The sequence below is a fragment of the Amblyomma maculatum genome, chromosome 5 (genome assembly GCF_055883805.1).
Source record: "Amblyomma maculatum isolate TAMU_Amacu chromosome 5, ASM5588380v1, whole genome shotgun sequence".
In the NCBI taxonomy this organism is placed as follows: domain Eukaryota; kingdom Metazoa; phylum Arthropoda; class Arachnida; order Ixodida; family Ixodidae; genus Amblyomma; species Amblyomma maculatum.
The window spans coordinates 71,930,568-71,958,100 of NC_139348.1; the positions used below are offsets into that span (position 1 = coordinate 71,930,568).

Below are 27,533 nucleotides of genomic sequence, written 5' to 3' on the forward strand. Positions count from 1 at the left end.
TGGGCCCTGGGTTTCATGAAGAAAGAGCACAATCTTCGCACACCTGGCAGCAGGCCTCCTTATCTAAAGTATAGCGGTGGCTCGGCACTGTCCCGAACGTTCTTGATGCCTTGAAAAAGAGGCTCCTGTTGATACGCCGAAAAAACAAAGTCTGAACATTGCATTTCCTATAATATATTAATTCTTAATGCTTATTCCAATCGCTCAAAATGAGTAGAGCAAGAAAGCATAGTGTTAGGGGGTGTTTTCATTGAAAAATTACTTAGTTAAAAACAAGGCGACTTGCCATTTTGCATACGACATCCAAAGCCACACAATTTAGCCGTTGTCACGCAAAACTAGAAGTAATGGTTTACTCACCTAGAATACAAAAAGGGTGGTGAAAATATTAATGCCAGTGGTAACTTCTATCCCACAACTGAAGAACCAGAGATACTGGCCATGGTATAAATTGCACGGGGAGAAAAGTACGAAGGACAATAATAGAGAGAAAGGACGGGATGAGCTTTGTGCACAATTTTCAAAATACAAAAAGTTCCGACCACTCCCACGCTACTGCGTAGCCATTGTTGCATGTATTCATCACATATAATTCGCTCTATATTGCCCCCAAACCATTCAAAACATTATTTGTTGTTTTTCATCAGCCGCCAGCATGCGGCGTTATCCCTTTGCTCACGGAAAGATTCTCCACTCTTTTTTTGATCGTGGTCTTTGCCGCGAGATGCGGTGTTTTTTTTTTTTTTTTTTTTTTTTTTTTTGCTGCGCGAGATGCACTGAGATGTGTCATGAAAGGTTCGAGCCAAGCGCATCTGTTTCTACAATATTTTTGGTTGTGGTTGCCACTTTTTACTTCTTTGTCTAGATGTTTCTGGGACGACTTTCAACAGGGCCCTGCCGATTGCACCGGGAACTCGTAGATTGACGACCGCCGAACACGCTTTCTGCTATCGCCGCCGCCGATTCTTTGGCGGGCACAAGTCAGCCCTATAAAGAGTTCATTTGAGCGCAAGTTTCGACTCCTCATTTGTCGCCAACGGCATTGGCACCGCTGCGTGTTCTAGGGCGGGAGCACACAGCATCCTGTCGCTAGAACAGCTTAAGTGGCATATTGTAGCTAGCTCTGGCCGAGCTGGTACGCTGATCCACCACTTTATGAATTTATTTATTGTCTGGCAGAGTTCACCGCGACTGGGCCTATGTCTTCGACGTAGGAATGTCGAGATCACGTCTCTTCACCGCACCGAGAGTTTGCAGGACGGCCCAGAGTTGATCTTTGAGGCGGGAGCTGCGCAGAAAGGCGGACCGCCTCGACGAGAGCATTTCGGAACACCGCTCAGTTGTGCCGTACGCTCCCAGAGTATGTGGTAAGTGTGACTTGTGGTGGGGGGGTTTGGTGATTTGTGGGGTTTAACGTCCCGAAGCGACTCAGGCTATGAGAGCTGCCGTAGTGGAAGACTCCGGAAATTTCAACCACGTGGGGTTCTTTAATGTGCACTGACATCGCACCGAACACGGGTGCCTTGCCTTTTGCCTCCATCGAAAAGCGACCGCCGAGGCCGGGATTCGGTCCCGCCTCCTGGGGAACAGTCGAGCGCCGTAACCACTGCGCCACCCCCGCGGGGCGTGACTATGTACTGCAAGGCGTGCACGTGTTGGTATCATATATTTATTCGTGAATGCTTTTCTTGTGTAGCGGGTTAGGGTACGTGCTTGTTTGTAATTGTCTCCAGGCGACGGCCGAGCTTTGCATAGTTTGCTGTTATGCAGAGGGGAGGTCCGGCGAGGCAGATAATAGGCTTTTGTTAAGTCACTGCAGCTCGTCAGCTCCCTCTTCGTCACCATGGTTCTTTCGGGCACGCTTTGCGAGACCTCGTGCGACGGAGTGACCGACTTCTTTGAGGTTGGTGAGATGCAGAAGAAGAGAGAGAGAGGAACGACTTTATTTGCCCCAGATGTAGTGAATTATGGCAAGTGGGTCCTGTGTGACCTCCAGATGGGAGCGGCATCCTGGGCCAATGAAATAAGCGCAAGCTGAGTGTTCTTGTCTGTCTTGGTAAGGAGTTGGTGCCAGCTTTCCGCAGAGAGAGCTGGCAGGAGGGCCCTTGGGGGCGGCTTATTTTCGCATCCCCAGAGGATGTGCGCCTGAGTGGCGGGTTCTCCGTTGTTGCAATTTGGACATGCGGGGTCGTATTCCCCGTTAGTAATTAGTGTTAGCCTGGAGTGACTAAGAATTGATTGTGTCTGTAATCAGCGGAGCAGGGTGGCTTGTGCTCGGTCGAGGTAGGGGTGGGGAGGAGGGAAAAGGCGTCGCGTCTCTTTGTGAAAATGGGTAATTTCGGCGAAAGTATGGGGGCTTCAGCAAGTGCGTCTGGATGCGTGAGACCGACCACCCGGATTGTTAATCCTCGGGCAAGTTGGTCGGCCCCATCGTTTCCAGAGTTGCCCGCGTGAGTGGGTACCCAGACTAGGTTAATTTTGTGGTCGGGAGTGCAGCCGCGCAGGATGCGTGCAGCAGGAAGGCAGATGTAGCCTGCCGAAAAATTTAGAACTGCTCTTTTTGAGTCACTGAGGACTGTACGCGCACGCGGGTCAGCGATTTGGGAGGAACCAAACTAACTCGACCTTAATGTCCGGAGACCGCGTTCCAGGTTGTCGATTGCCCGGTAGGCTTCCACTGATATCCTGCCCTTTGAGTAATTATTTATGGCCATGCACGAGTCACTGATAACAACTCAGTAATCTTATACGAAGAAAGCGGGTTAATTTTCAAGCGCCGTGTTATTATTTAGAAGTCATTTGGTGTGCAAATTGAGATCATAATCAACAACATTTATAACGATCACGCTCGTTTGCTACGTTGGTTATAATTGGTTCATAGGAAGGGAAACGCGCCATGTCTGTGACACTTGTTCCTGTTTGCACCGTAAAGGAAGAGCGGATGGTGGGAGTAAAAATGGACAGAGAGAAACAGATGCCGTAGTGGAAGGCTGCGTAGTTCTTTCGACTGCCTGGGGATATTGCACAGCACATGGACGCCTCTACTTTTTGCCTCCATCAAAGCGCAACTGCCGATGCTTGGGATCAAACCCGGGTACTCCGGCATAGTATTTCACTCTAAATACGGTAGCCTTTGTAAAGATGCACATTTTCATATTTTTGTGTACCTATAATTTAAAAGTTACAAATTGCAACTTTTGTCCTATTAACCAATTTCGCATTGATCAATTTCGCATTGTTAGCTTGTCTTAGAGATTTAAAAAATGGCTGGTTAAAATTTCTGTCCTCTAGTAATTAGCCAATATAATGTCTATAACGTCCACCTTGCCCTGCAATTTAAATGAAGAGACCGCACTGGTGTATCTCACGCAGCCTTTGAGAGCAACAAAACTTTATTGATAATACAAAAGGTGTTCTTGAAGTACTCCACTCTACTTAATCTTTTGCCGTTCAAATTTCCACTGGCAAATGGGATGCTACTCTTTTCAAAACAGGGGTTTTGAGGAGATTTTTAAGAAATGCGTAAAGTCTGGAAAGAGTGAATATAGGTTAATATAGCAACCTATGCGTTTAGTAAATTATTTATCCCGCATTCTGTTAAGAAAAATCGGAGACGTATACAACAAGGTTGAAGTAGTGTAATCCTTGCGCAAACTTTTTATAGTTTTTAGACCCATTCAGGCAACTGTAATGTGTGGGAATGTGGCTTCTCTCATGAATTGTTCTGACCGTGCACTGCTTGCCTGCGCAAACATTACAGTCATAACATATCTACGTGGTAGAGTATAAATATTGTAGAAGCAGCCCTTTTTTCTACCTTCATCTTGCTACCAGTCAGAACAGCTGTGAACAAGATGTTCAATAAGTCCACTACCAGGAAACCAAAGCAGTAGGGCCAGTTCAAATGCCTATGGACGGCTTGTTCGCAATCCGAGATGCCAGCGTCCTCGCGTAGTCAGTCTGCAGGATCCTCCAAAGTAAGCGCTCACAGTTCTCCGTCGTCTTCTGTACGAACACCTTATCCACTTCTTCGGTAATTAGGACTTGTGAAGGAAGCCGCATGGTCATCTTGAGGCTGTTCATCGTGAACGTCTCCAGTTTGCTTTTCCCACCTGCGATGGAAAAGGAACAAGCTCTCATTATTTAAAGCTTAGAGAAAACAAGAGAAAGTGATTGCTCTAAACTAAATTCTGCCCAGTGACAATGACGTTCACTGACCCTGTAAGCAAGCACTTGCTAGGACGCATTTAAAGCTTGGAGCATCGCGCCTTATAAGGCTTAAAGAGACTGTCTGTTGGCTTTTAGGGCGAAAGTCTTTCAATGTTCATAGAGCGAAAATCAGTGCGCGGAAGCTTGGCGTATGATCTACGCGTCGCATCTGTGCGCTGATGTGTCACTCGCAAAGAGTGACCGTGTGAGGAAGAAGATTAGTAGCGAAAATGGTTAATGAGAACAGGTAATGAATAAAAGTTATGGACAACGATGGAGTTAATGACTAATGCTAATGATGAATAATAATGATTAATAACGGCCAAAGCTGGCTTGTAATGACCTATATGACCGAATGTGACTTTTAAAAATGAGTGAAAATGTTTAGCGATGAGTGATAATGACTACTATAACTAGGTATGATCATCATGACTGCTAATGACTACGAAACAACCAATGTGTCAAACGACATGTTGTAATGACCGCAAGTGATTGGAAATGAGTAAAAATTCTTAGCTATAAGTGGTAATGACTACGATAACAAGGCATGGTTCATAATAGCTACGAAACGACCACTGTGTCAAACGACGATTTCAAGTGACCACAGCTGATTGGAAATGAATAAAATGACTAGGCACGACTCATCCTGACTGCTAATGACTACGAAACAACCAATATGTCAAACGACAACTTTTAAAGGCCGAAACTGACAGGAAATGAGTAAAGTGCTTAGCTATGAGTGGCAATGACTACAATGGCTAGGTATGACTCATTATGACTACGAAACGACCAATATGTGAAACGACGACTTGTATCAGCGCACTTGACTGAAAAGGAGTTAAAATAGTTAGCGATCAGAAGCGAATGATAGGAGAGGAAGCCTAGGCTTTCGTTGTTCTCCTCTTAAAAGATATCTAAGAGACATTAAAATATTTTCGCTAATTTTTTCTTCTTGCATCATTCCAAAACTCCGCCTCCAAATAAAGAATACTTGATATTCATTTTAAAACTTAATTTTTATTGGCAGTCATGTTTCTCAACACTATCCGGTATGCAAACCTTCACATTGTGGTCACGATAGACAGTATTGTAACTATATTCTGATGTGTAGAGAAGATGACTGGTGCACTTCTAAGATTGCCTACTAAGTAAGGACTTAGGAGGGAATAAGTATGAACAGATTTTGTCAAAACTGTATCTTAAAATTACTAAAGTTAATTTAAATAATGTGAAACGCATAAATCAACATAATAATTCGGGGGACACTGATTTTGTTACTCAAAAAATTGGCACCTTTGAAAATGGAACCCTTACTTTTTTCCATTTCTTTACTTTTTGAATTATATAACTTAGGGACTAACGCTGTAAATGTTCTTAATCAGCATCATTAAGCACTGATTTCTTATGCTGCCCATGTTAACACCTTTAAATACCCCTTCCCCAATTTTCCATTTTTCAGTTATTTTAATTTATAACTACATCAATTATTCTTTCCACGTTTGTTTAATTAGCATGAGCAAGCATTGGCTTTTTTATTGTAAGCAATCTGACACCTTTGAATATTCCTTCTCCGATATTTATTGTTTTTCAATTGTTTTTATCTAAACTGCAATTTTTTATTTGGCTGAAGAAACATTGGCTTTGCATAATGTGCCCTCTGACACCTTTTAATCTGAGATTGTATTTTTTTTTCCGTTAACTAATAAATTAATAACAATGATTTCATTAAACTGTCCTCACCTATCACACACCTATAATTACCAACCACTAGAACCCGAAATTAACGCGATACGACTTTTTTACGCGGCCGCTAATTACTTCCGGCACATGGTGCGGACAACTACGACGCTGACGAATTTTCAGCCTAACCAGCTACTGCTTTATAAACCCGGTGATCGTACCACAGTTACAAACTAAGCGCGGTTTTTATTTTGTATCGGCACTGCCGATGGCAGCGCATCTTTGTTTTTCTGAGTTGTTATCTGAAAGCCTTTTAAAATCTAGTCAAGCAGCATTAAAGAATTAGAGTACCTCTACTGACTGAAAGAGACCACATTATGCTTCCTTAGGTTGATATAAACAACAGTAACCTTGCGTATGACGCTGTCGCATAGTCAAGCATTGAGTAGATTCACTTCAAACTCTTCACACGGCTAACGTGTCAGCCGCAGTGAGAAAACATATCATGGAGCCACCATCGACTTAAGCCCGACTTTTATGATCAATTTAAAATATAAATGTCTGCTTGAACCGTGAGCCTGCGCTCGTTACTGCCATCATGTGGTGAGATCATCCAGCGATCTAATCCCGGCAACGACACCCGCTTTTCGACGGAGGCAAATAGCAAGGCGCCAATGTACTGTACGACGTCAGTCTATGTTAAGGAACACCAGGTGGTTGAAATTTACGGAGTCCTCCACTACAGCATCTCGAATCACCTGAGTCGCTTTCGAACGTTAAACCCCACAAACCAAACTAAGCAAATTAGATCTTCCAGCTAATGCCAATTTTTTATAATCGGCAGTAGACAGCCCCTTTAAGAACTTACAAGTGGCAGTATCAGCGAGCCTTTGATGAAAGCATTTTAGAAACGGCATTTACCGAAAAAAGAGGCTGAAGGTGTCGTGCTTATTTTACTGACAGGGTTAAACTTCGAGCAGCTCCAGCGCCCGAAGAAAACTTCCTTTCCCTCGAAGCTGACTATGAACCACCCCCGAAAAGGCATAATAGACGTCGGAAACAAAGTAAATCCGTGATTGACTCACCGCGCGGAAAGCTTATCTCTACGGTAGCTGATCCAGCATTGACGAACAAATCAGCAGTGGTTATCTTGTCGCCGCTGGACCTTGTTGCCTTGACGAATCCATAGCGGACAGTGAGGCCAACGAAGCTTATTGGGCAGGAGACCCGTTGTCCGTAAGGATTGTGGCAGTCCCCTTGGCGCTGGACTCGCCTTTGAAATCGATTAGCGGTCCCGTTGGAGAACTCGAACTGGACGTAATCCAAGAAGTCGTCAACCTGTGACAAAGGAGGTAGAAAAGTGAGCCCTGCTGAATCAAAGCATGGAGAAATTTCTTAAATTAGGTCTTGTAATGCTCACAAAACCAAAATCCTGCATAAAATCAGTGTGAGCCCCGCCAGAGTAGATCACTTGTTCTCAACCGCTGAACACGAAGACACAGGTCCGATTCTGGCCGCAGCGACCCCGTTTCGGCGCAGACGAGAAACATGGCGCCCTGGTAATGAGCGGTGTCGGGGCAAAATGAAGAACCCCAGGCGCTCTAAATTATCCAAAGCACTTCCCCACGAGGTTTGTCATAGCTGCAGTCGCTTTAGAAAAAAACGGTGTAAAGCTAACCAAACCAATCAAGAACAAATGTTAGGTAAGACATTCAGTTTGCTGCGCCACATCATTATCGGCACCATCTGATCTGATGTTTAAACATTCTAAGCTCAGTGGCTCAACCATCGATTGAAGGCGAATGACCGCAACTATGACCACTCTTTGTAGATGTATTCCTCTATTTTCTAGTCCCTAACCAAAGCTAAGTATTTAGGTGCACGTGATTTTACCCACCTGGCGAGGAATTCGCTTCTTACATTAATGTTGCAGTAGCCAATAATGATTAACAGAGGCCAAGCATTACTGCGCTTATTTCATGGCCATCAGAACTTCGTAAGAACTTGCCGCTCTATATGACTTGCAGCTCCATGAAGCATGGCCGGAGGGCTTTTTTGGAGTGGTGCTGACAAGCGAAGCGCTTGAAAACAAGAAGCAAAGGATTTTGTTGTTACAGCAATCAGCCTTGTCTCCTGTGTGGTCTGGTCTTGGCATTGACATTGCGTTGTCGCGCCGTCATCGTTTGCTTGTTGAATGCTGGGCGCATGTCACACTGTATTTGGTTGGTCCATTCTGTTAGCACCTGGTTTTCCCAATGAATTCGTTGGCCCAAGCTTGAAGACCCACCTCTGGAAAGTTAAACGTGCTGGCTCCTGTGATAACGACCTCGGATTTCATTTATCAGAAGACACAGGGGCTGCACTTGGCTTGTGGAGAAGCAGAATCCTTTCCAGATAGTTTTCAGGTGCTCCGCTGTCTGCCCCACCATGCTTCCGGAAAGCACTGCAGCCACACGCTCGCTGGTTGTAAGTCATATTGAGCGCGATTATATGTGTTGTTTTAACCACATTGCCTAGCACAAAAGCGAACGAAAAAAATAATAAATGCTAAAGCACCGAAACCAGGCTCTGGTATTCTGCTATACGATGGATCATTTATAGAAACCATAAAAAGACCGTTTCAACAACCAGCACACCTGTCACCTGTACCTGAAAAGCAAGGAGGATCACAGTTGATGTCGTTCTTCTGCTTTTTTTTTTTTGCATTTCGCATGTTTGCCCTTCACCAACTCGGTATTCAGACTGCAGTGTTGAATAGGAGCAATGGTGCACTGCAACACATGAGCACTGTCCGCTTTTTCGAGTAAACGTATTGAAATGTATCATTTTTATCCTTTACCGCTTTTGACTTTGTGCATCAGATATTATGCTTCATGAATATGGCTCGTGGCACAATGCCACAACTGTGAGTAGCAATGATGTATGGGATTACCGCTTTTAATGTAGCTGACGTCCAGTGAAATTGAGATTACTTTACGTGCACACAACTGTGAAGATATAAAAAACACGGTGAGTTGTTCACAACCTATTTTGCTTCAGTAGACATGGGTGGTTCTGCTGTAATATTTACGAATACGCGATTAATCACTAAGACAGTTCAATACTCACCAAGATATCAACATCGAGTCCAAAATCCGGCATAGGGACCCAGTCATTAGGGTAATTCAGCAGCTCTTCGTCCAAGAAGTAATTCGCCTGTGACTGCCCGGGCCATGCTCCTGTGCCTGAAGATGCTAAAAACCTTGTTATATAAACATTATGAAAACTTCAGCCTGAACGTGAATTAATTTGATTTAATTGCCATTTGCCTTTTTTCACTCTTGGGAAACACTAATTCCTTTGCTCATGAAGAATGTATGATGTTAATGAGGATGCGTAGTCTTGAAATACTGTCTTTTTGTCTTGAAGATATTTATTTTATTTATTTATTTATTTATTTATTTATTTATTTATTTATTTATTTATTTATTTATTTATTTATTTATTTATTTATTTATTTATTTATTTATTTGCAAGTACTGTTAGCCCTTGCGGGCTGTTACAGGGTGGGCAATGTACATTCAAGCAGTACAACAAATTTCCAACTCTTTCTCAAAAGTTTCTAAAGAACAAGTTTTTTCAAATACGCTTCGGTCAAGGTTGTTCCATTCAATGATTGTTTTAGGCAGAAACGAAAATTTAAATACATCAACTCTCGGCACATACGACATCACTGCAAAGGAATGATTAGTGCGAGATGACAGTCTCCCGGGCGGTCGCAAGTACAAGCCGGAATCCAAATTGAGTTTATTGTTATAAAGTTTGTTATAAGATATGAACAAAAGTAGCAGTTACAACTCAGAACCTTATTACATAAGTTAAATGTACTAATAAATTCTAGACAGCGCAGTGGCAAAATCAACATATTCGAACCCCTCCTTCGAGAAGTGTGCGCGTTTTCTAATTTATCTGTAAAAATTCATTCCACTGTTTTTCTATGGCAGTTGTAGCCACTGATTGCAAGGTCAGTAAAAAATTCTAAGAGCACAACTTGGCTAGTACCCTAAAACTTCCATAATTTTCCTTTGATGTGCGAATATTAACAAATATTTCACAGTCACCTCACAATCGTCGTCGCAAACGCAACCAGCTTGTGTCCTTGTTTTTGACGGTATTAATAGCTATCTCAACTTGGTGCGAGGCTAGGGAAAGATACGAACAGAAAATGTTATTGTGCATCAAAATATTTTGCAAGTCGCATCTACATTTTGGAAACTTCTTGTATTAGTTGGCTCCTTGTCAAAGGCGATATCTAAGGTATCTAGACTTTACAAAACAGAAAAGCGAAAATTATAGGATTGCACTTTGCTTCGCTTATAAGCTTAATGGCGAAAGCCTTTCGTCCTCAGTCTCTTCCACCCCTTATGTCTACTTCTCTTGCTCTATTTTGCACGCTCGTGTACGTGCTATAATTTCATTACTTTCTTTTCCTTGGCTGAGTCGTCAGCGACATCGGCATCCCAGGACTTTCCTCCTAGACGTGCGAAAATGAAAGCGCAACTTTACGAAAGGGGGAATACCTCTGTCACACGAGCAGATTTAATGTCATTCGAATCGAATGTCATTCGATGCATCGAATTTCATTCGGTTTCTTTCGGTGCTACACGGTAAAATATAATGTAATTCGCAAATGGTAGCAATTACGATCAGCTACAAAAAATGCTGCACTTAAGGAGCATCAGTGCGCATAAAAGGCGTTTGAAATCACTATGTAACATTTTAACGGTGATCAAAACATTTCTGTACGATAATTCAAGCGAAAACCATTACTTTTGGCTGTACTGTAGCACTTTAGCCATAAAAATCCAAGCCAAGTATCGAGTCACCCAGAAATCCGAAATATGTAAACAAACAATATGGCTAACACAGCGGAGCGCGGATACACAGTGCGGAGACGCACGGAGACACGTAGAGCATGCATTTGGCGTCCAAACTGTGAGGCGCTCAGTCAAAACTTTAAATAGTTCCGAGATAAACATACCGGGAGATGCGGTTACCAAGGAACACAGAGCCCAAAATGATCGTGAGTCGCTGCCATTACTGGACCACTGCTGTGACCGAGAGTAATGCCGTTCCGCGAGAGTCTGCAGTGCTAATAATTTTACACCTAAATTAACAGGTTTTAAAACAACGCTTTAGAAATATAATTTTTAAAATTCAATGTGCGCAGAATATGTTATTGCGTTACTTGTTTCTGCTGCGTATCTGGCGTCAAGAGTACACATTCGGTTCGCGATCGAATGCGAATGAGTTCCCCAAACTCATTCGATGAAGACATGACATGAACCTAATGACATTAAATTTTCTCGTGTAGCATGGGAATAATGACATTAGATGCTAATGTCATTCGATACGAATGACATTAAATTTGCTCGTGTGACAGGGGTATTATGTGGACATCAGAACCTATTGTGACGTCTCGCGGAATCCCGCTGACACATATAGCAGATGTCAGAATTCACCATGAGCCTTCACCTTAAACACAAAAAACGAAGGGCATGTAGCCACTTACGGGTCAGCGCTTCCACTGCATGTTCCTTTCTTCATTGTTGGGCGCTATTTAAGGTATGCCTTCGCAACTGACTTGCTAAAACCACAGCAATAATCAAAATATCGCAAATATTTGGAGAGGCTCAATGATTGAAACAAATTATTGTAAAGAGTTGAGATGAAACTGGAGATATACAAATGCGCTTCCCAATGAGTAAAGCGCGCTGGGTGTCAGTTATTTTGATATTATTTAAATCTAGAAAAGAAGTTTGGAAAATGCTTCCATTTCTGTTGCCTGTGGAGCTGCACCTCACTTTATTTTTTTTTATAGCTTCGAGGCAGTTATTGAGGCCATATACTTTCATCATGTGTAAAGAAGACAAGAAGACCTGACGTCATGTAAATAAGGTTCTACCTGCGGAGCCATTTGGGTCGTCGAGGGGACAAACACATGGAAAGGATATATGCCCTTTTATAAACTGCACTAAAAGATTTCATTTTAAGGTACCATTAGCGATTTAACTTTGACGCACTATGCAAGCGTTGTTGAGTATTCTTCTTATTAGTAGCGTGTCTTTCTTTTTTTTTTTTTTTTTTCAGCGTGCCTTGGTGCGGCCATAACAAAAATATAGACATGAATATCTTGACAGATATAGTATTAGGTACCACATATTTGCGGTTGCTCACAGGTTTTCGGCGCAAACATAGCGTGGTTCATAGAAAACGTGTCAACTGCTTGAAGCGCTCGCTGAAACGCTTCTGAGCATGCAATGACATTAAAACAACTCACCTGCAAGGAAGAGGCACACCACGAGGACAGTGCCCCTCATGATTTCTGCTGAAGCAAAATACGGATGAAGTATCCAGCTCGGGAGAAAAAAAAAGGTTGCGCTTCACTTCAGAAGTGACTCTTCGTTGTTTGACAGATGAGTTAAAGGTTTCACTCCTCTAGCCTTCGAGAGCTGCGGATGAGGTGGAACGTAGCCGCGCAGTGCAATATTTGGATAACATATCGGGCCATAAATATCTCTCCCGAGTCGTCTGCTTTTCGCACACGTGCCGGTTGGGATTTCCGAGGCAGGGTCACGCGTTATCTTTGTAAACGTGTCTGTATAACGCGTTCGGAGAAAAATGGGTGCAGGGCAGGGAATAGACAAGAGGGATGCTTATCAGCGGTATGTGATGTCCCGGCGATTCCATATGTGTGTAAGCAGAAATGTATTAGCGGTAACAGCAAAACATTGCATTCTAACGCACGAGCATGTTGAAACATGCGTAGGAATTCCAGTGTTGAAATTACAGTACCGTTCGCAGTACAAAAAACGCGCTCGAAACAGCGGCTTCGTTAAAGGTGAAAATCGCAAAGCATGACCATGGCAGGCACGGGAAGAACCACTGAGACAAATCTATCGTGATCAAATTATCATGAAAAATACATACACATACAATCTTTATGCCTGATTGTCTATGTATGTAGTCCTACCTGTGCGACATGCTGCGTTTCACAGACTGCAACGCGGTTCCTTCTTCGAATCCAGGTTACGAGAACTCGACGCGTACGTGCACCTCTCTAATTCTCTTGTACTAACAGATCTTCGCTATAAGTCCACTTTCAGTGCAATTATTACCTTCTAATTATTTATCCTGAAAACAAACTGCCTGTAACAATCTGCTTGACTACTCTATAGTATTAAGTGCCTCTCCACAATGTCAGAAGTTATGTTATGGCGATCTTGATTCGTTATACATCAACAGGCAACAGACTCACCAACAGGCAAATTTATTCCGCTTACTTTCGTCAATACTTATCTTCGCCTACAAATCCTAGTGCTAATTTCGCAGATGTCCGTAGCGGGTTCGGTCTTATCAGCCTCGAGTGCAATAAAGCGGATGAGAACTGCCAGTGGATGTATCTGATGTAAAAAGATAGGGGATTCCCAACGTTGAAACGGCCTCTGATAAGAAAATTGTGCGCGTCAGGCAGCGTATCCAAGTGACAGTTGGCAGCGTATGTTTATAGATAAGGTTGAAGCACAGGCACGTGGCGAGATAGCTTTATATCTGCATTTCGAGAGTACGGCGGCCAATGCCATGCAGACGTGAATTAAACAAGATCATTTCGTTCATTAGAGTTTTATTCTTCGAGTACAATAACATGGCGAAATACGGTTCTACACCCGTGGTAGCGTTTCCGGTCACATTGAAGTTTCATCTCCATTGAGACGCAGCTGCGTTCCGGTAGCGGTGGTGGTGGTGGTGAAAACGTTTATTAAAAATAGAGTTACATGGAGGTTGCACTGGGATATGGCATAGTGCCCTTCCCCTCACAAACACTAGGTGGAGTCCCAGTGGCTTCCGCTGCCACCATTGCTCGTTTGAATAACGCCTTTTGGGCTTTCAGGTCGGAGCAGGCGAGTAGTATCGTCTCCCAGTTTTCCCGGGGGGGGGGGGGGGGGGGGGGGGGGGGGGGGGGGGGGGGGGTGCAACGGCAGGGTTGTAAGGGCACGCCCACACCATGTGGAAGAGGGCCGACGACATTTCCCTACAGTGTGGGCACTCCCCGGAGAAGGCACTGTCAAAGTGTTTAAGTGACGCCGGGCACATCATGGTGTTCGTAAGGAGGCGAAGAAACACGCATTCCTCCGGTCTCGTTAATCCTTTACACGGGTGGGGGTAAAGATTGTGTCTGTTTTGGTACATACGCAGCAGAGAGGCGTCGGTGTGCTTTGCGATGTCAGTGCACGTTTAAGATCCCCAGGTGGCCGAAATTACTACGCAGCTCTCCACTAAGGCTCCTCATTCTCTCGTTCCACTTTGTCTCCTACTTTCCTCCCTTCTATTACATTGCGCTTCAGGTGTCTACAGAACAAAAGTGTGCTCTAAACTCCGATTCTTCCCGGTGAGAGCGGCAAGTAAACGGAGGGCGAACGGGAGATTTCCTGCCAAAGAGCCGATGCATCGAAGTGCTGGTTTCTAAGTAATGGTGTCGTTGCAACCGTGCCTTCCACGAAGGTAACCTGAGCGCATACTATATCAAGAACAGCATGCTAACTACCGTTCCAGAAGCAGTTATGTCAGTCCTCCCGCCCTTACCATAACGAAGCCTTCCAATATCTTCTTGGCGGGACACAGAACAGCAATGAATACTTGAATTACCAAACCTTTTGCCGCTGTCCTAAACCAACATTTGTCATAACTGACACAATAAAACTGCCTCTTGCTATGCTTTGATGCACTATAGCCATGGCAAGGAAACGGGAAGTGCTAATAATGACAGCACTAGCCTCCAACCAGGAGTATTTCTGAGTTTGGTGTCAAGAGCCCCTGCAGGAGCGTGTAAAAAGGGCTGAGTTCTGAAGCTTGCTATAAAACTAGGGACGTTAAACTCAGGAGATGATTATGAATGAAGACGTCAGGAAGAATTACAAAAAAGCCTTCAAGTTTATACATCCCATAAGTGTATTCTAAATAATGCTTTTAGAAGCGCAAGCTTAAAAAGTGCATTTTTTTCTCACAATATGTTCAACCAACTCATTGCGATGAAATTTCATTTTGTAATATTATCAAAAAATGTTAAGTACGAGAATGCGACGGCATTTTTCTGCATACTTTACTTCAGGTTACATTTAAATGTCTTGCAAATAATCAAGCTTAACTATTTCAGAGTTTGATTTGTAATAACTCTAAAACACTCTATTAGAATGTCTCTGATATTCAAGTCCATTACATCTGGCGCATGACAATAAAGGGGTGTTAGGCTAATGCGAAAACACATTTTCCTTAGGTTCATGTTCAACATCTACAATGTGGAAAAAGTGAGCAGTATATAAGTCTGACAGTTTTTTTGTTTTTAGTAAATGTACACTGATATATCTCTTTTTCCAGCGGAAAGTTGAAATCTATACCACACAGAAAGCACAAAAAAGCTTCAAAGTAATTAAAACATTGAATTATAGCTAGAAAAACCCCAGTGAGTACACAAAATATCGCATTAGATTTTGCAGCATTTATATTAACCAAGGCGATCCATATACTTATCATAACCCGTTAACACACGTTTGAATAGAAAGAAGTAGGCCAAACAAATTTTAACAAGCCCAACTTGTGACAGCACTATTTAACGCTTCCACTGCTGTTCGCCGAGTTCGATTAGAAAAAGCAGTACAAGAGTTAGCCGCTGTGATAAACGCTGTCTATGAAAAATGGCAGAAAACCGGCATTGCAAAGAGTCTGGCAGTTACTGTGTAAAAAACGGTATTTATTCTCATCAGTATTCCTAGCCGTAAAGACGGAATGCTACTTTTTTTTTTCGCTTCGAATTGAAAACCATAACAGGGAGCTTAGGTTTCTGCGGGAAACTTGTGATACCTGTTTACATCCCATTATTCAGCCAACCGCATGCGAAATCCGCGCTAGAACTGCAGATTTCCATCCTTTGTTTCACTCTCAAAAGCCTACGCAGCCGAGGCACATTACTGGGCACAGTACACCACCTTTCTGTTCACCGCATTCTCCGAAACGCTATGCGTCGGCTGCAAGCCTGCACAGTGGTACGATGAAAAACACCAAAGCAACAAGCATAAAAAGCCCGACAATCAAACGAAGCAGTGACAAGCCAACATTTCCAGCACGTGCAGATTTTCTGCGCTATCAGCATTCTACAGCTACTCACTTATATCCCTGCTCAAGGTCAACACATTCAGTTGCTGTGTAGACAAGGTGGGCGACGAACAAACATACAAAGGCGAGCAGCGGCCAGACAATCGCTTACCGATCGAGATAGAAGCTGTTCCGTACTCTGCTCTCTTATCTGTAGTAAGAGGGGCCCGGCCCGTGACGTCACTGCTTCTTTCTGGGGGCTCCACCTGCGAAGCGGTCAGCAGAAGAATTAGGATTGCCAACAGAACGTAGGTAGTGTTTTGCTTTCTGTTCCACAAAGGCTGTTCATCGGAAGAATTGCTGCAATGTAAGTTGGTCACCTGTGCTGACGACAGATTGTTTACTGAGAGTGCGTTCAGCGGACCTGTCACAATGCAACAAAAGGGGTCGCGAGATCTTCATGCTTAGCCCTTTCAGATTAGGATATGGATACCCTAGCACACAAAGCTTACCGCATAGCTCGGTTTATACCTTTACCAGCACCATACACTGCTACCGCGATACTTCACTATCCAGGTTATTTTAATGGTATCTACATATAACCACGGCCGTGATATAACACTTGGTGCAGTGTAAGAAGCATGAGCCAAGGAGTGAACGCATGTTATTTACTCTGTTGTACTGCTAACGGATACAGGGTGTGAGTGACATGCTGTACTTGCTCTTAATGCAATGTGGTTAATAGCTTCACTCCAACGTCCCTATGTTGAGGAACTCCTTCTGTTGAAAAGAAAGTAGAAAGGTGCCTCGAAGCGCTTCTTTTGGCGTCAAAGCGTTCGTGGCCTTTAATGCAGTACGGCCTACAGTTCGAAAAACATGTAAGTAGCGAAAATGAGAGGCTTGTTATGCGATATATTTCAAGGGAGCCTACAGACACTGGCGCAAAAAAAAAAAAAAGCGAAGCGTTTTCAATTATTTTTTTATTTTGTTGATGTTAATCAAAGTGAAAAATTGTCTAATTATGAAAGGGAGTAATTGCAATCCACAAGAACAAACAACGACATGCTGGCGGTGGGGTCAGAAACAACGACCTCCGAATTTCGCGACCAGTGCTCTACCGACTGAGCTACAGTGGTGGCAGATCAATTCTCTATCTGATGGCGATTTCCACTGGTCGATCGGAGCTGGGCGCCCGAGCCGACCTAAAGCGCTACAGAGCGAATCAGCCTTGGTCGACCAGCGGAACGTGTAGAGCGCGCGGCGGAAGTAAAGCTGAGCCGGTTTCGAAAGTTGTAGCCGCATCCCAGAGCCAAAATGTTTGCGGTTGATAAATAGGCAGGAGTGCGGCCCTCAACAACTTGATTTCTCACTTTTTTAACGGTGCAGACGTTTTTCGATAGACGCACTTCGACATATTCACGCAAAAAACGGTAATGCCCAGTGTCCTCTGCCGATGTCGCTGAAACGGTCAAAAACAGCCAAAAGAATCCAGCAGCATCCGGAAGTGACCGCATCAGCGACTAGGACTTCCGGCGAGATCCGACTTCGGTCGGCGCATCGAGCTGGAGTGTCCCGAGTTGCCCCAAACGACCAGCGGAATACGCGCAACCGATCTTGGTCGACCAGTGGAAATCGAAATCGTCGTCCCGGAGCAAGAAAACGTGCTCTGTAGCGACCAGTGGAAATCGCCATTTATGTTGCGTGTGACCTATCCTTGAGAGTGTTGCCAGCCTCACCCTCGTCCATAGTGGCGGATTTGGAGTGTCCTGTGTGACTGCCAGTATCGCGTGGAACGTGGTCTAAACGGGAGAGAAGACTCTGTGTGACAACTATCTTACGCTACATATGACAGGGCTGCCAGATTCGAGGCTTTTCTTACGGAGAAAATGGGCGGCTCTTAATAAGTGACATGGAAAGGGAGTCAACATTCACTGACACAAACAAAAGCTTGCTATTTTTTTCTGTACAATGATGAGTGTGAAACATTATTGCATACATGAAGAAAATATATTAGAACATAAAACATCTTATGCTGCCGCTAGAATTCGAAACCACGCTGCAATTTTATAAGCAATATGCATTTACGAGCGCATTATGAAGATCGGCATCAAAAAAAAATCCCTACTTTCTTCAGTGTCTTCGCCTGTTGGATCCGTTTGTATGGATGACATAGGACGTAGCCGATTCTTGGGTGTGAACGACACACTTGAGCAGTTATCGAATTATGTGCTGCTTTATAAGAAGTGGAACACTGAGGAATTGGTTTCTGGGCAAAGCTGTGGGTCTTTAGCGTGCAGCTAGCGTTCCAATAAAGGAGAAAGCGGATCTTACCCAGGTTGTTCCGAAATTTAGGATTTATACGAAAACTACAACCCTCCCCTTCTTTTCCCCCCTATAAAACGTTGAGGGGGACCACTTGAATCATTCACTGGTAGTAGCTATATATCATTGTCTACATACATTTTCGCGAACGTAGAAATAAGGCTGATTATCTCACCTGGGAGCACTTGTAGCTCGACGGACGAGGATCCGTGTGTGCTGGATTCTTCATATTCAAGCTAGATGGTGCAGCGTAGGTAAAATAATTCATTAGCAAAAACAATTTTCTGAGAAGTTGACATCAGATGCGCTAATAAGTCCTCATTGTTTCCTTTCAGAGACATGAAGATGCTGATTCCCGTTATAGTGGCTGTTGTTCTCCTATTTCGTGAGTCTTTTTTTTTTCTCCTGTCCTAAAGGGGTAGGGGGGGGGGGATAATTTTATAAAGCCTTATCATCTTGGCAAAGCAAATGTTTTATATAAGTGGAGTGACACAAGATTGCCTTGACCATCTGACTGCTGAGTAAACCCGGATGTAGAATTCCTACTACGTTTACGCCTCTACACTCCCATTACTATCGTGTATAATATATTTTTACATGCTTCTTAACGTTACGAGTGTGGCCGTTGTGGCCAGTCTAATCTCAAATTCAACCCACAATCAGGCGCATAACTGTAATATTGGAACAAATACTTATCCACTCAACTTAACTCTTACCCCACGACGACAAAGAAAACCTTTACGGGTTGCTGAAAATGACTTATGTCAAGGAAAATCATCCTGGTCAGGATACGGAGCCCGGGATCATCGTCTATCGGAGGAAGTCGCTCCATCAGCTAATCTAACTAGGTTCGCTATAAAATAGCGATGCTGTACCTAATCAATGTTAGTATGCTTTCGTGCTCATTGTGACCTCATTACACTAGTAAAAATCAGTGATTTGCATTTCGACCATTTAGCATTGCGCGTTTGCAAATGGTTCAATTAGTGCAATCATTATCAGCGATGGTGTGACGGTTTATTTTGACATCGGTTTGAATTCGAGTCTGAGGGACTCATTATACACCTTTCAACAATACAAACCGTTACATTCTCAGAGGAGCCACCTGAGGGCTACGCATTCAATTTGTCACCGAGAAATAATGGTTCACGGAGCGAGATAAAAAAGGCCCTTCAGCTAAAACAGGGTTTGAAATTTAGTATTTCTTTCTCATAATATGTGATTTCATGATGAGTGGAAAAGCATGTAACCTGAATAGTTTCATTTTTAGCTTCATTGGTATTTAATCTCTGCCTTTAAATCTACTCCCCAAAGGGACGTTCCGGGAGGTGCATGGAGGTAAGCACTGTGGAGTTAATATACTAAGGTAATTTTAACGCGCTCGCTTATCATTCATTTTAACAGATGGAGTGCAATCCGGTCAGTCGTCTCTGAACTACTTCATGGACAACTTGTTGCGTGCCGCACCTAAAGATGCCTTCCCTCTTCGGGATGCCGACTTCGAAGTAGACGTCCAGAACGACACGGTTCTCGAGTTCTACTCTTTCCAGCTGGCACAGCCATGCGGTTTCGCCGCCGGGTCCAGCGTCTGGGCGACTGTCGCATGGCGCGCTCTGGTGGCGCCAATGTCATCACCTGCCCCTTGTCCTTTGCCGGACTGACGGCGTCGTACATCGCACAATCCGAGATGCCGTATGCGGCTAATCGTCGCGTGCGCTTCTTCGTCTACGAAGGGCAAGGCCAGATCGAGGTCGCCGCGACACCTGGTGAGCTTGTCAAGGCGCACGAAGTTTGTGTTTCATTGACCTGCAATTATTTAAAGGGCAACTCCGAGGGTTTTTTGACATTCGAATATTGTAGTGAAACTTTTACCATAGGTTCTCCTCTCCGTCCTGACGCATTCTACAAAATTTGGGCGCCGTACGATAATCCGTTCACGCGCAATACGGCTTTAAAATATGCCGTTTTCATGGCTTAAGTTGAGAGTATTTCTGCAGGCAACACTGAGTTTCTGACGTCACAAACAGCATACCGGCGTTACTGTTCACTTCCCGCGTGATTATGAAATTGTGGGACTTATATTGAACTACCTCAGACATTTTATGCTAAGCATCATGATGTCAATACTTTATTTTCACCATCCAACGCACGTACGAGTGTTTTTCTAGTACTGAGTGTGACGTCACCATTTCGTCAAATGGGACGTCGTTTCTGGCCGTGAAAGCAGTTTCGGTTTCGATTTGCTGTTTTTCTTTTTTAAAAATACTTCTAATTGGAATTTTGGAAAACGGTTTTTTGTATTGGAGTCAGGGCGTGCCGAGGAATGTAATTCAATTAAAAACACAAAATGATGAAAAAACCAGCGGAGTTGCCCTAGGCGACAACATTTCTAATTTCGTCATAAAAATCTCGCGCCCACGAGATTTGTCAGTGAGATTTCTTCGCGAGATTCTGCGAGAGTGCACGAGATGTGTCCGCAGGACGTCGCAGTAGGCTCTGGCGTCAGCATGATTTCCCAGTTTAGCTAGTTAGGCCTAGTTTCTATAAAGAGTCCCTTACGGACACGTGTAAGTCCGTTCAGTCTCGCGTGTCGAGGATAAAGTCCTGATATGCCGATGCCACCGACAACGAAATGAAACGAAAGTAAGAAATGAAACTACAACAAGAACACAAATATGCAATACAGAAGTAAAAAGAGGAGGATGAAGAAAAGGTTGGTTGCTGGTTCGTGGGGTTTAACGTCCCAAAGCGACTGAGGCTATGAGAGACGCCGTAGTGGAGGACTGCGGAAATTTCGACCACCCGGGGATCTTTAACGTGCGCTGACATCGCACAGCACACGGACGCCACTTCGTTTCGCCTCCATCGAAACGCAGCCGCCGAGGTCGGGTTCGAAGAAAATGGGTAAAGGCTTCCGCCATTAAACTCTCGAGCGAGATTTGTAACATATGTAGAGCTAGTGAGGTTGGTTATTAATTCTATATCTACGCCTGTAAATGTAGACCGATATGTACATGTCCTTCTGCTCAACCTTGTCTGATAAAATGAAGCAATGGCGAAGTAGAAAAAGAAGGGAACACCTTACTTATACCTGAATTTAATCTGACCTCGTCGTAGTGTGAGATTGGCTGCGGACATTATAAGCAATGCAGACGTGCCCAACACCTTTATTATCTGATAAATTTTAAATCAGCATTTTTCGACATACATTGACAGCAGCACCTGGGCATGGATAAAATGCTCTTATGGACAGGTGGACGAGGTTAGTGCACCTTCATTCCATGGTACCGGTGCAGTTTCCGCAGCGAAACAAAGTAGTATGCTATTTGATTATAACATATGAGCTGCACTTACACCTCAACCGATATAACAGCGAACAAAAAAAATTGCACATACATTCTAGGCATACGTATTAGAGATTCACTTCTTCGGAGACATAAACATAAAAGTGTTGTTAGCCTGGTGTGGTATAACGCATTTATTACCTAGATACACAGCGAAGATATTTTGTTTTCAAAAGCATTCTGTTATCGCACCTGATGTATGGATGAAACTCAATATTAGCTTTGAATAGGCTATTTTAGAGCCAAATAGATGGAGCTCCTACACTCTTAATCTTGTTCCACATACCAAGTGAAACTTTTAAAAATATTCCACTTATAAGCGGAACATTTTCAAAAGTTCCACTTATAACTGGAACCTATGTGAAACCAGATTAAGAGTGTAGTCTGGCAATCCATTGGCTTTTCCATTGGCTTTCAGCTAAGCTTCAGCCCTGTTCACCAGGCATTGCTAGTCTTGTGGATCACCGCTGCAAATGGCCTCCTAACACTTGAGCAATCAGTAGGTTGCCAATCGGCAACCATTGAAAGCATTTCGCGCACCTAATGCAGCTAACGAGTTGGGTTGAGAGCGGCATATAAGGCCGCGCATAGACTTGGCAGCTGAAAGATAGGAAACTATTTCTTAGATGACGAATGCCTCTCTATCTTCCCGCAACATTTGCAGAAAATGCCACGAACATATTGGAGGCTGACTGAAAATCGCCTATTCGAGCCTCGATTTCCTTCACACGGCTTGCCCACAGTGTGATCAAGCATGTTAACTGTAACGTGTTGGCTACGGAGAGCATGTGGACAATGAACACTGCATCCAACTTCAGTGTAGAATAAGCGCACGGCATGCAAGAGATATGTCGTGAATTCATGATACTTGTTTGCAAGATCTTCCCCTGTATTCATGCTTCGTAAATATATTAAATATAATACGCACACCAAACAGGAAACGGAGCATTGGTAAATGTAACGAATCCCAACTTTAGGCATTGTTTGGTATTTTTGCAATACAGTGACCCAATTCTTTTTTCTTTCTGTATAAAAACGAGTGTTTAAATAGTTGTCCTTAAGTACTGCCTTCGTCAAAATGTTGCAGTAGTTTATGTGCGGTCAAATTAGGCATAGTTTAGAAGTCTAATAAGTGTCAGAATAAATATTTGTGGCAGTCTACGAATGCCACAGGCCTTAGCTAACATTACAGCCATAAGGTCGAAATGAGTGTCCGAGACTCAATGGTCGCAGAAGGCAGCATTAGGTGTCTTTACTTTCTCACGCGCTCTATTTAGCGATAACAAAATAAACATACAAGTCGTACTTATTACTTTTCTGTGCCCCAAACTGGCAAGTGTCTGCGCTTTGTGGCGCGCTGAACTCAGCTGTCACCGTGCTGCCGGCTGTTCTGCTAAGGCCTAAGAATTATACAGTAAAGTCAGGGATCTATACTCTCTTTGCGGCAGATATGGGCTTCTGCTAAGCTCGCAAAGGGTGCGTAGTCAAGTGTTTGGCACCTGGAAGCGTGGTGAAAAGTGGTTGTCATGTGACCGTGAATCCAGGGCCGGTCACATCAAAATTATTAACATCCATCAGGTTTCTGAAGGGCTTCGACTCTAAATATCAATTTCGCTGAGTATAATTTAAAAATTCACTAATCTGCGCAGACGCAATAAATCGAGCTTAAAGAGAAGCAAAAAGAAACGCCATCCACTTGTGATTGATAAACTACCTTTCGAGCCAGCAACCAGCTATTCGACCTTTTTATTCAGCCTGAAAAGGCATCCTTCGCAAAAAAGAAAAAAGCTAGGTTCCGGATTGCCTCTACTTACTCTGTAAACGCCAGCGATGATGGGTAATCTTTATTTGAGGTTTCTCCAGTGAGTCAGAGAAAACAATCGTAAACGAAACAGTCGTTCAGTGTTGTTTGGACAGCACTGTGAAATAATTATTAAGAAGGGCGACAGTAGATCGTCCTCCACGAAACGGAGGTTTCACTCTTTCTGGTGAGGGCTACTCCAGTGCTAGGGAAATAGCGCGAATGACTCTCAGAGGTAAAGCTTATCTTGCACTTCTAGATACGCGCACCACCTTCTTGCAGGCGGTCTCGAAGACATGTGATTCAAGCATGGCACTTCACCTCCTCGCTTGTCAACAGCACTGGTCATAATATCGTAGTTTCCTATTTCACCAGCAACCATCGCCCATGGGCGATGGCTGCTGGCGATGATTCCTTCATGACTGGACAAACATTCACTTGAGCAGGCAAAGTTAATCCGTAAATTTCTGATTTAACCTAGCTTAAGTACGAATAAACCATTTTCTATCTTATACACTTTATTTGTCTAGCTGAACATAGCATTTTATTTTCTTTATTTTATTTGAGCGCAGAAGACTGAAACATTCGGCGGATTTCTACTGGTAAGAATCCTGCCGACTCATTTTAATGGCGTTCGCAGGCTTTTTCCCTAACCCGCTTCCCTTTTATTTCGAACTAACACTCGATGCGCCCTCGCTTACTACCAGCTTGTTTAGCGAACTATTTGAAAGAAAGACAAGGAAAGCTGATCAAAGCACTTGAATCCGGGAGTTAAGGAGCAAAAAACATGCTACATAGAAACGTGTTATTTGCATGGGACAGAAATTAGTGCTTTTGTGCATTGAACTTCGTCTTTGTAAACACCGCGAAATGTTCATCTCCAAAATAAAATTTCAGTTTTCCAAGGTATTTCTTTTTTATCAGGTGGGTGACCCTTTCGGAAGGCTGAACAAATGCTGGGTCACCTGTAACTGGCTTTTTCGATTGACATTCATGTGGACAAAGTTCCAAGGGCAAACCATAAAATGAAATGTGCTAAAAGAAAGTTGATTTTTATCAAGAAGCTATGACTGAATTATTGCATCGCTAAAGTACCGATGGTGCTTCTCTTGCTATCTAATAGGGAGGCGGACGCAGTTGACTGCTTTCAGCCTGCAGTCCTTGAACGTGACAATGCAGAAGATGGAGAGCATCCTGGTTCAACCCGACGTCGACGAAATCTTCGCGAAGAAAGCATCCGAGAACGTGGAACGAGCTTTGTGGGGAGTACTTATGGACTCCTACGCAAACATGATGCGGGGTGTTGTTGGTGTCATAAGAGCACCCGCTGTTATATCCTAAGAGCTCCCAAGGACGCGGGATCGAATCCCGGCCTCGGCGGCCGCTTTTCGATGGAGGTGAAAAGCAAGCCGCCCGTGTGTTGTGCGATGTCAGTGCACGTTAAAGAACCCCAGGTGGTCGAAATTTCCGGAGTCCTCCACTACGGCGTCTCTCATAGCCATGAGTCGCTTTGGGACGTTAAACACCACAAACCAAACCAAACCAAACCTCTTTACGCGTTAATTTCGCTCACCTGATTTTCAGAGGCCAAGTTGCTTCTTATAGTGCGTCTTAAAACGCGGAACATCTTGTAAGCGCATATTTCTTGGTGCGAAAAAAAAATTGTTGAAATAAATTAATACCATACTAATCATGCTGCACTTCGTTTTAAAATATGCAATTAAATTTCACGTGAAATGTTTTTTTTTTTTTTTTTCTTTTACAAAGGCGCCTATGTCAGTAGCTCCACCAGTACTTGCGTTTGCTTTTTTACAACTATCCAAGAAAGGATATACTTCGCCTGCGGTGATTGAGCACTGCGATTGAGGAATAACGTTGAAATAAATTATTGATGACTTCGTTTTATGTCTTTGTTGTTGGGTGTACAAATACATTACATGATTCTTTAGCAATTTTGTAATTTTCTAGTTAGTTACGAACTTTGCTGTCCCTCTTCATATTAATTTCGCTCTCACCAAATTGCTTATGAGGAAGTAATTAATTAGTAAATAACCTACCTAGAGCTTCGTACGTCTTCTGGGTTCAGAACCTTACTGATAGTTCTGTAGTACTTGCTGTGGTAAGTGTTCTTGTTTCTTTCCCACATAAAATAAATAATTTTATCAATATGTGGTACCTCTCATTGATGTCGCCTTGTGACAGAACCAAACAGAAAATGAAATTTTTGAGAACACTCAACGAACAAGGGCAAGATTACCAGTACGTTCCAGAAGATTATTGGCTCCTCTTGTCTGGATGTACTGCGCAGCTGATAGAGGTGTCCGTCCCGCCTTTGTTCATACTGGACGAGGCTTCCCTAAGATATTCAAATTGAAAGTAACACAGATATAATAATACTCGCTCCTCACCTATTAATCTTCTAATCTATTCGTTGACCGACTTGCAAATGAAGTCGACAGTATAAATGAAGTGGGCTACAAGACCGGCATACAACTCTCCTAGGTAAGGAAGAGACAGACGGGATATGAGGGGGGGGGGGCAAGATAAAATATAGCTACAGGACGTTCCTTTTTTTACGTTTCGCAGGCATTAGCTCTCTGTCACTTCTCAATAGAAGAAAGGCAGGCAGATTTGTTTTTTAGAGTGTCACAAACCCCCGCCTTTACGGTCAAAAGAGGTGCGGGATCCCCTTTACGATTACTCGTCGTTCCTCTATGAGGGTTGTGAACACATTTAAAAGTTAGGCCGGTCAACCCGTGAAGCACGTGTGTCGGTGTGTGATTGAGGAATAAGTACAAATAGGTCACTTTCTTTTACAAACAATTGAAGGTTTATAAATAGCAGACCAAAATTACACTGATAATAATAGAGTACAATGAAAGAGAATACAACGCCACGACAAGATATTGATAAAGACGAAGAAATAAATGATAAGAGAAAAAAAAATAACCCGACAATGAACAAAACACTGTGATAAAAAATATGAAGACTATAAAGATAATAAAGCAGGTATTTCAGATATTATAAGTATGAGCAAAAGTTACATAAGAACACAGCGTAAAATACTACTAAGTCAGGTCAAAAGTTAACAAAGCGAAAATAATGTTCGATTGAACAACAGTCCGTGGCGAATGAAATTCTCACGTCTTTCTTGTTTGCTGAGGCGTCGAAGGCTGTGTTGCTCGGTAGCGGCGGCCGTACAGGTGCAGAGGACGATGCGTCGATCGCGGGCCCGAAGAACACAATACGCTTTCGGAGCACCGCGGAGTGGCCGGAAGTTTGAATCTTCCCAAACGCACTGGTGAGGGCGTGCTGCTGTCGGATATTTTATACCCTCTGCCGACTATGCAGCAGCCGCGTCAAGGACAGGCGGTCGCTGCCCCATCGGCTTGTCGAATCTTGTCCAGAGGAGCGACGGAGTCCCGTGAATTTCGCTCTATATTCCAGCCATAAGCTCCCGCATCTTCCGCTGTATAATAGTTGAGGCAGCTTGTGACATAGAGATATAAATTTCAGTTTATGGTTTGCTCAAGAAAGCCAGGTGTTTAATAAAGACTACCGTAAAAGGAAAGACGCGAACTCAGACGAGTTGACAAGATCAGCTGCTATTCTCTCCTACGGCAATTTCCTATCCGCGGTCATTTCTTGCACTGCCGTCTTCCTCAAACATGGTGCACCCACAAACCCAATCGCAAGCATTAAACAGAGGTAATTCTCTTATGCTTACAGTTGTTTGTCTTTAGACAAACATCGCCATTATCGTACTTAAGACTCAAAATGCAGCGAAAATATCTCAAAGCATGGCTGAAACACAAATGAATTCTGCCCATTTCGTCTGAGTTTCGCTGATCTTATATACTCTGTTAACAGCCGGCATCTGCCAGCTGTACGCCGGTTTGAGCGATTTAAGCCCTGGATGGCGTCGTTGTCTGCTTCCATTCGTCATACACGGCGCTCGTCATACACGGACACCTTTATGACAGAGTCATGAAAAAGAGATATCGTTGGTCTATCGTTTTGTGGCTCTTCGACACAAAAGCCAGTGTCGT

The 27,533-nt window shown here is 43.5% G+C and overlaps 1 protein-coding gene across 3 annotated transcripts; it reads right to left on the bottom strand.

The window, feature by feature from the left end:
• Positions 1–3,374: 3,374 nt before the first annotated feature.
• On the bottom strand, positions 3,375–18,571 carry LOC146188489 (uncharacterized). Of its 3 annotated transcripts, XM_084603119.1 has the most exons (5): positions 18,515–18,571; positions 16,190–16,283; positions 8,998–9,122; positions 6,975–7,227; positions 3,375–4,112 (listed from the first exon to the last, which is right to left on the bottom strand). In XM_084603119.1, the coding sequence occupies exons 1-5, from the start codon at positions 18,566–18,568 to the stop codon at positions 3,901–3,903; spliced, it is 738 nt and encodes a 245-aa protein (XP_084459245.1). In that variant the 5' UTR covers positions 18,569–18,571; the 3' UTR covers positions 3,375–3,900. The 3 variants fall into 3 exon arrangements, with proteins under 3 accessions (XP_084459245.1, XP_084459247.1, XP_084459246.1); XM_084603121.1 differs by lacking the exons at positions 16,190–16,283; positions 18,515–18,571 and adding an exon at positions 12,209–12,539 and having other exon boundaries at positions 8,998–9,113; XM_084603120.1 differs by lacking the exons at positions 16,190–16,283; positions 18,515–18,571 and adding an exon at positions 12,209–12,534.
• Between the last annotated feature and the right edge of the window lie 8,962 nt (positions 18,572–27,533).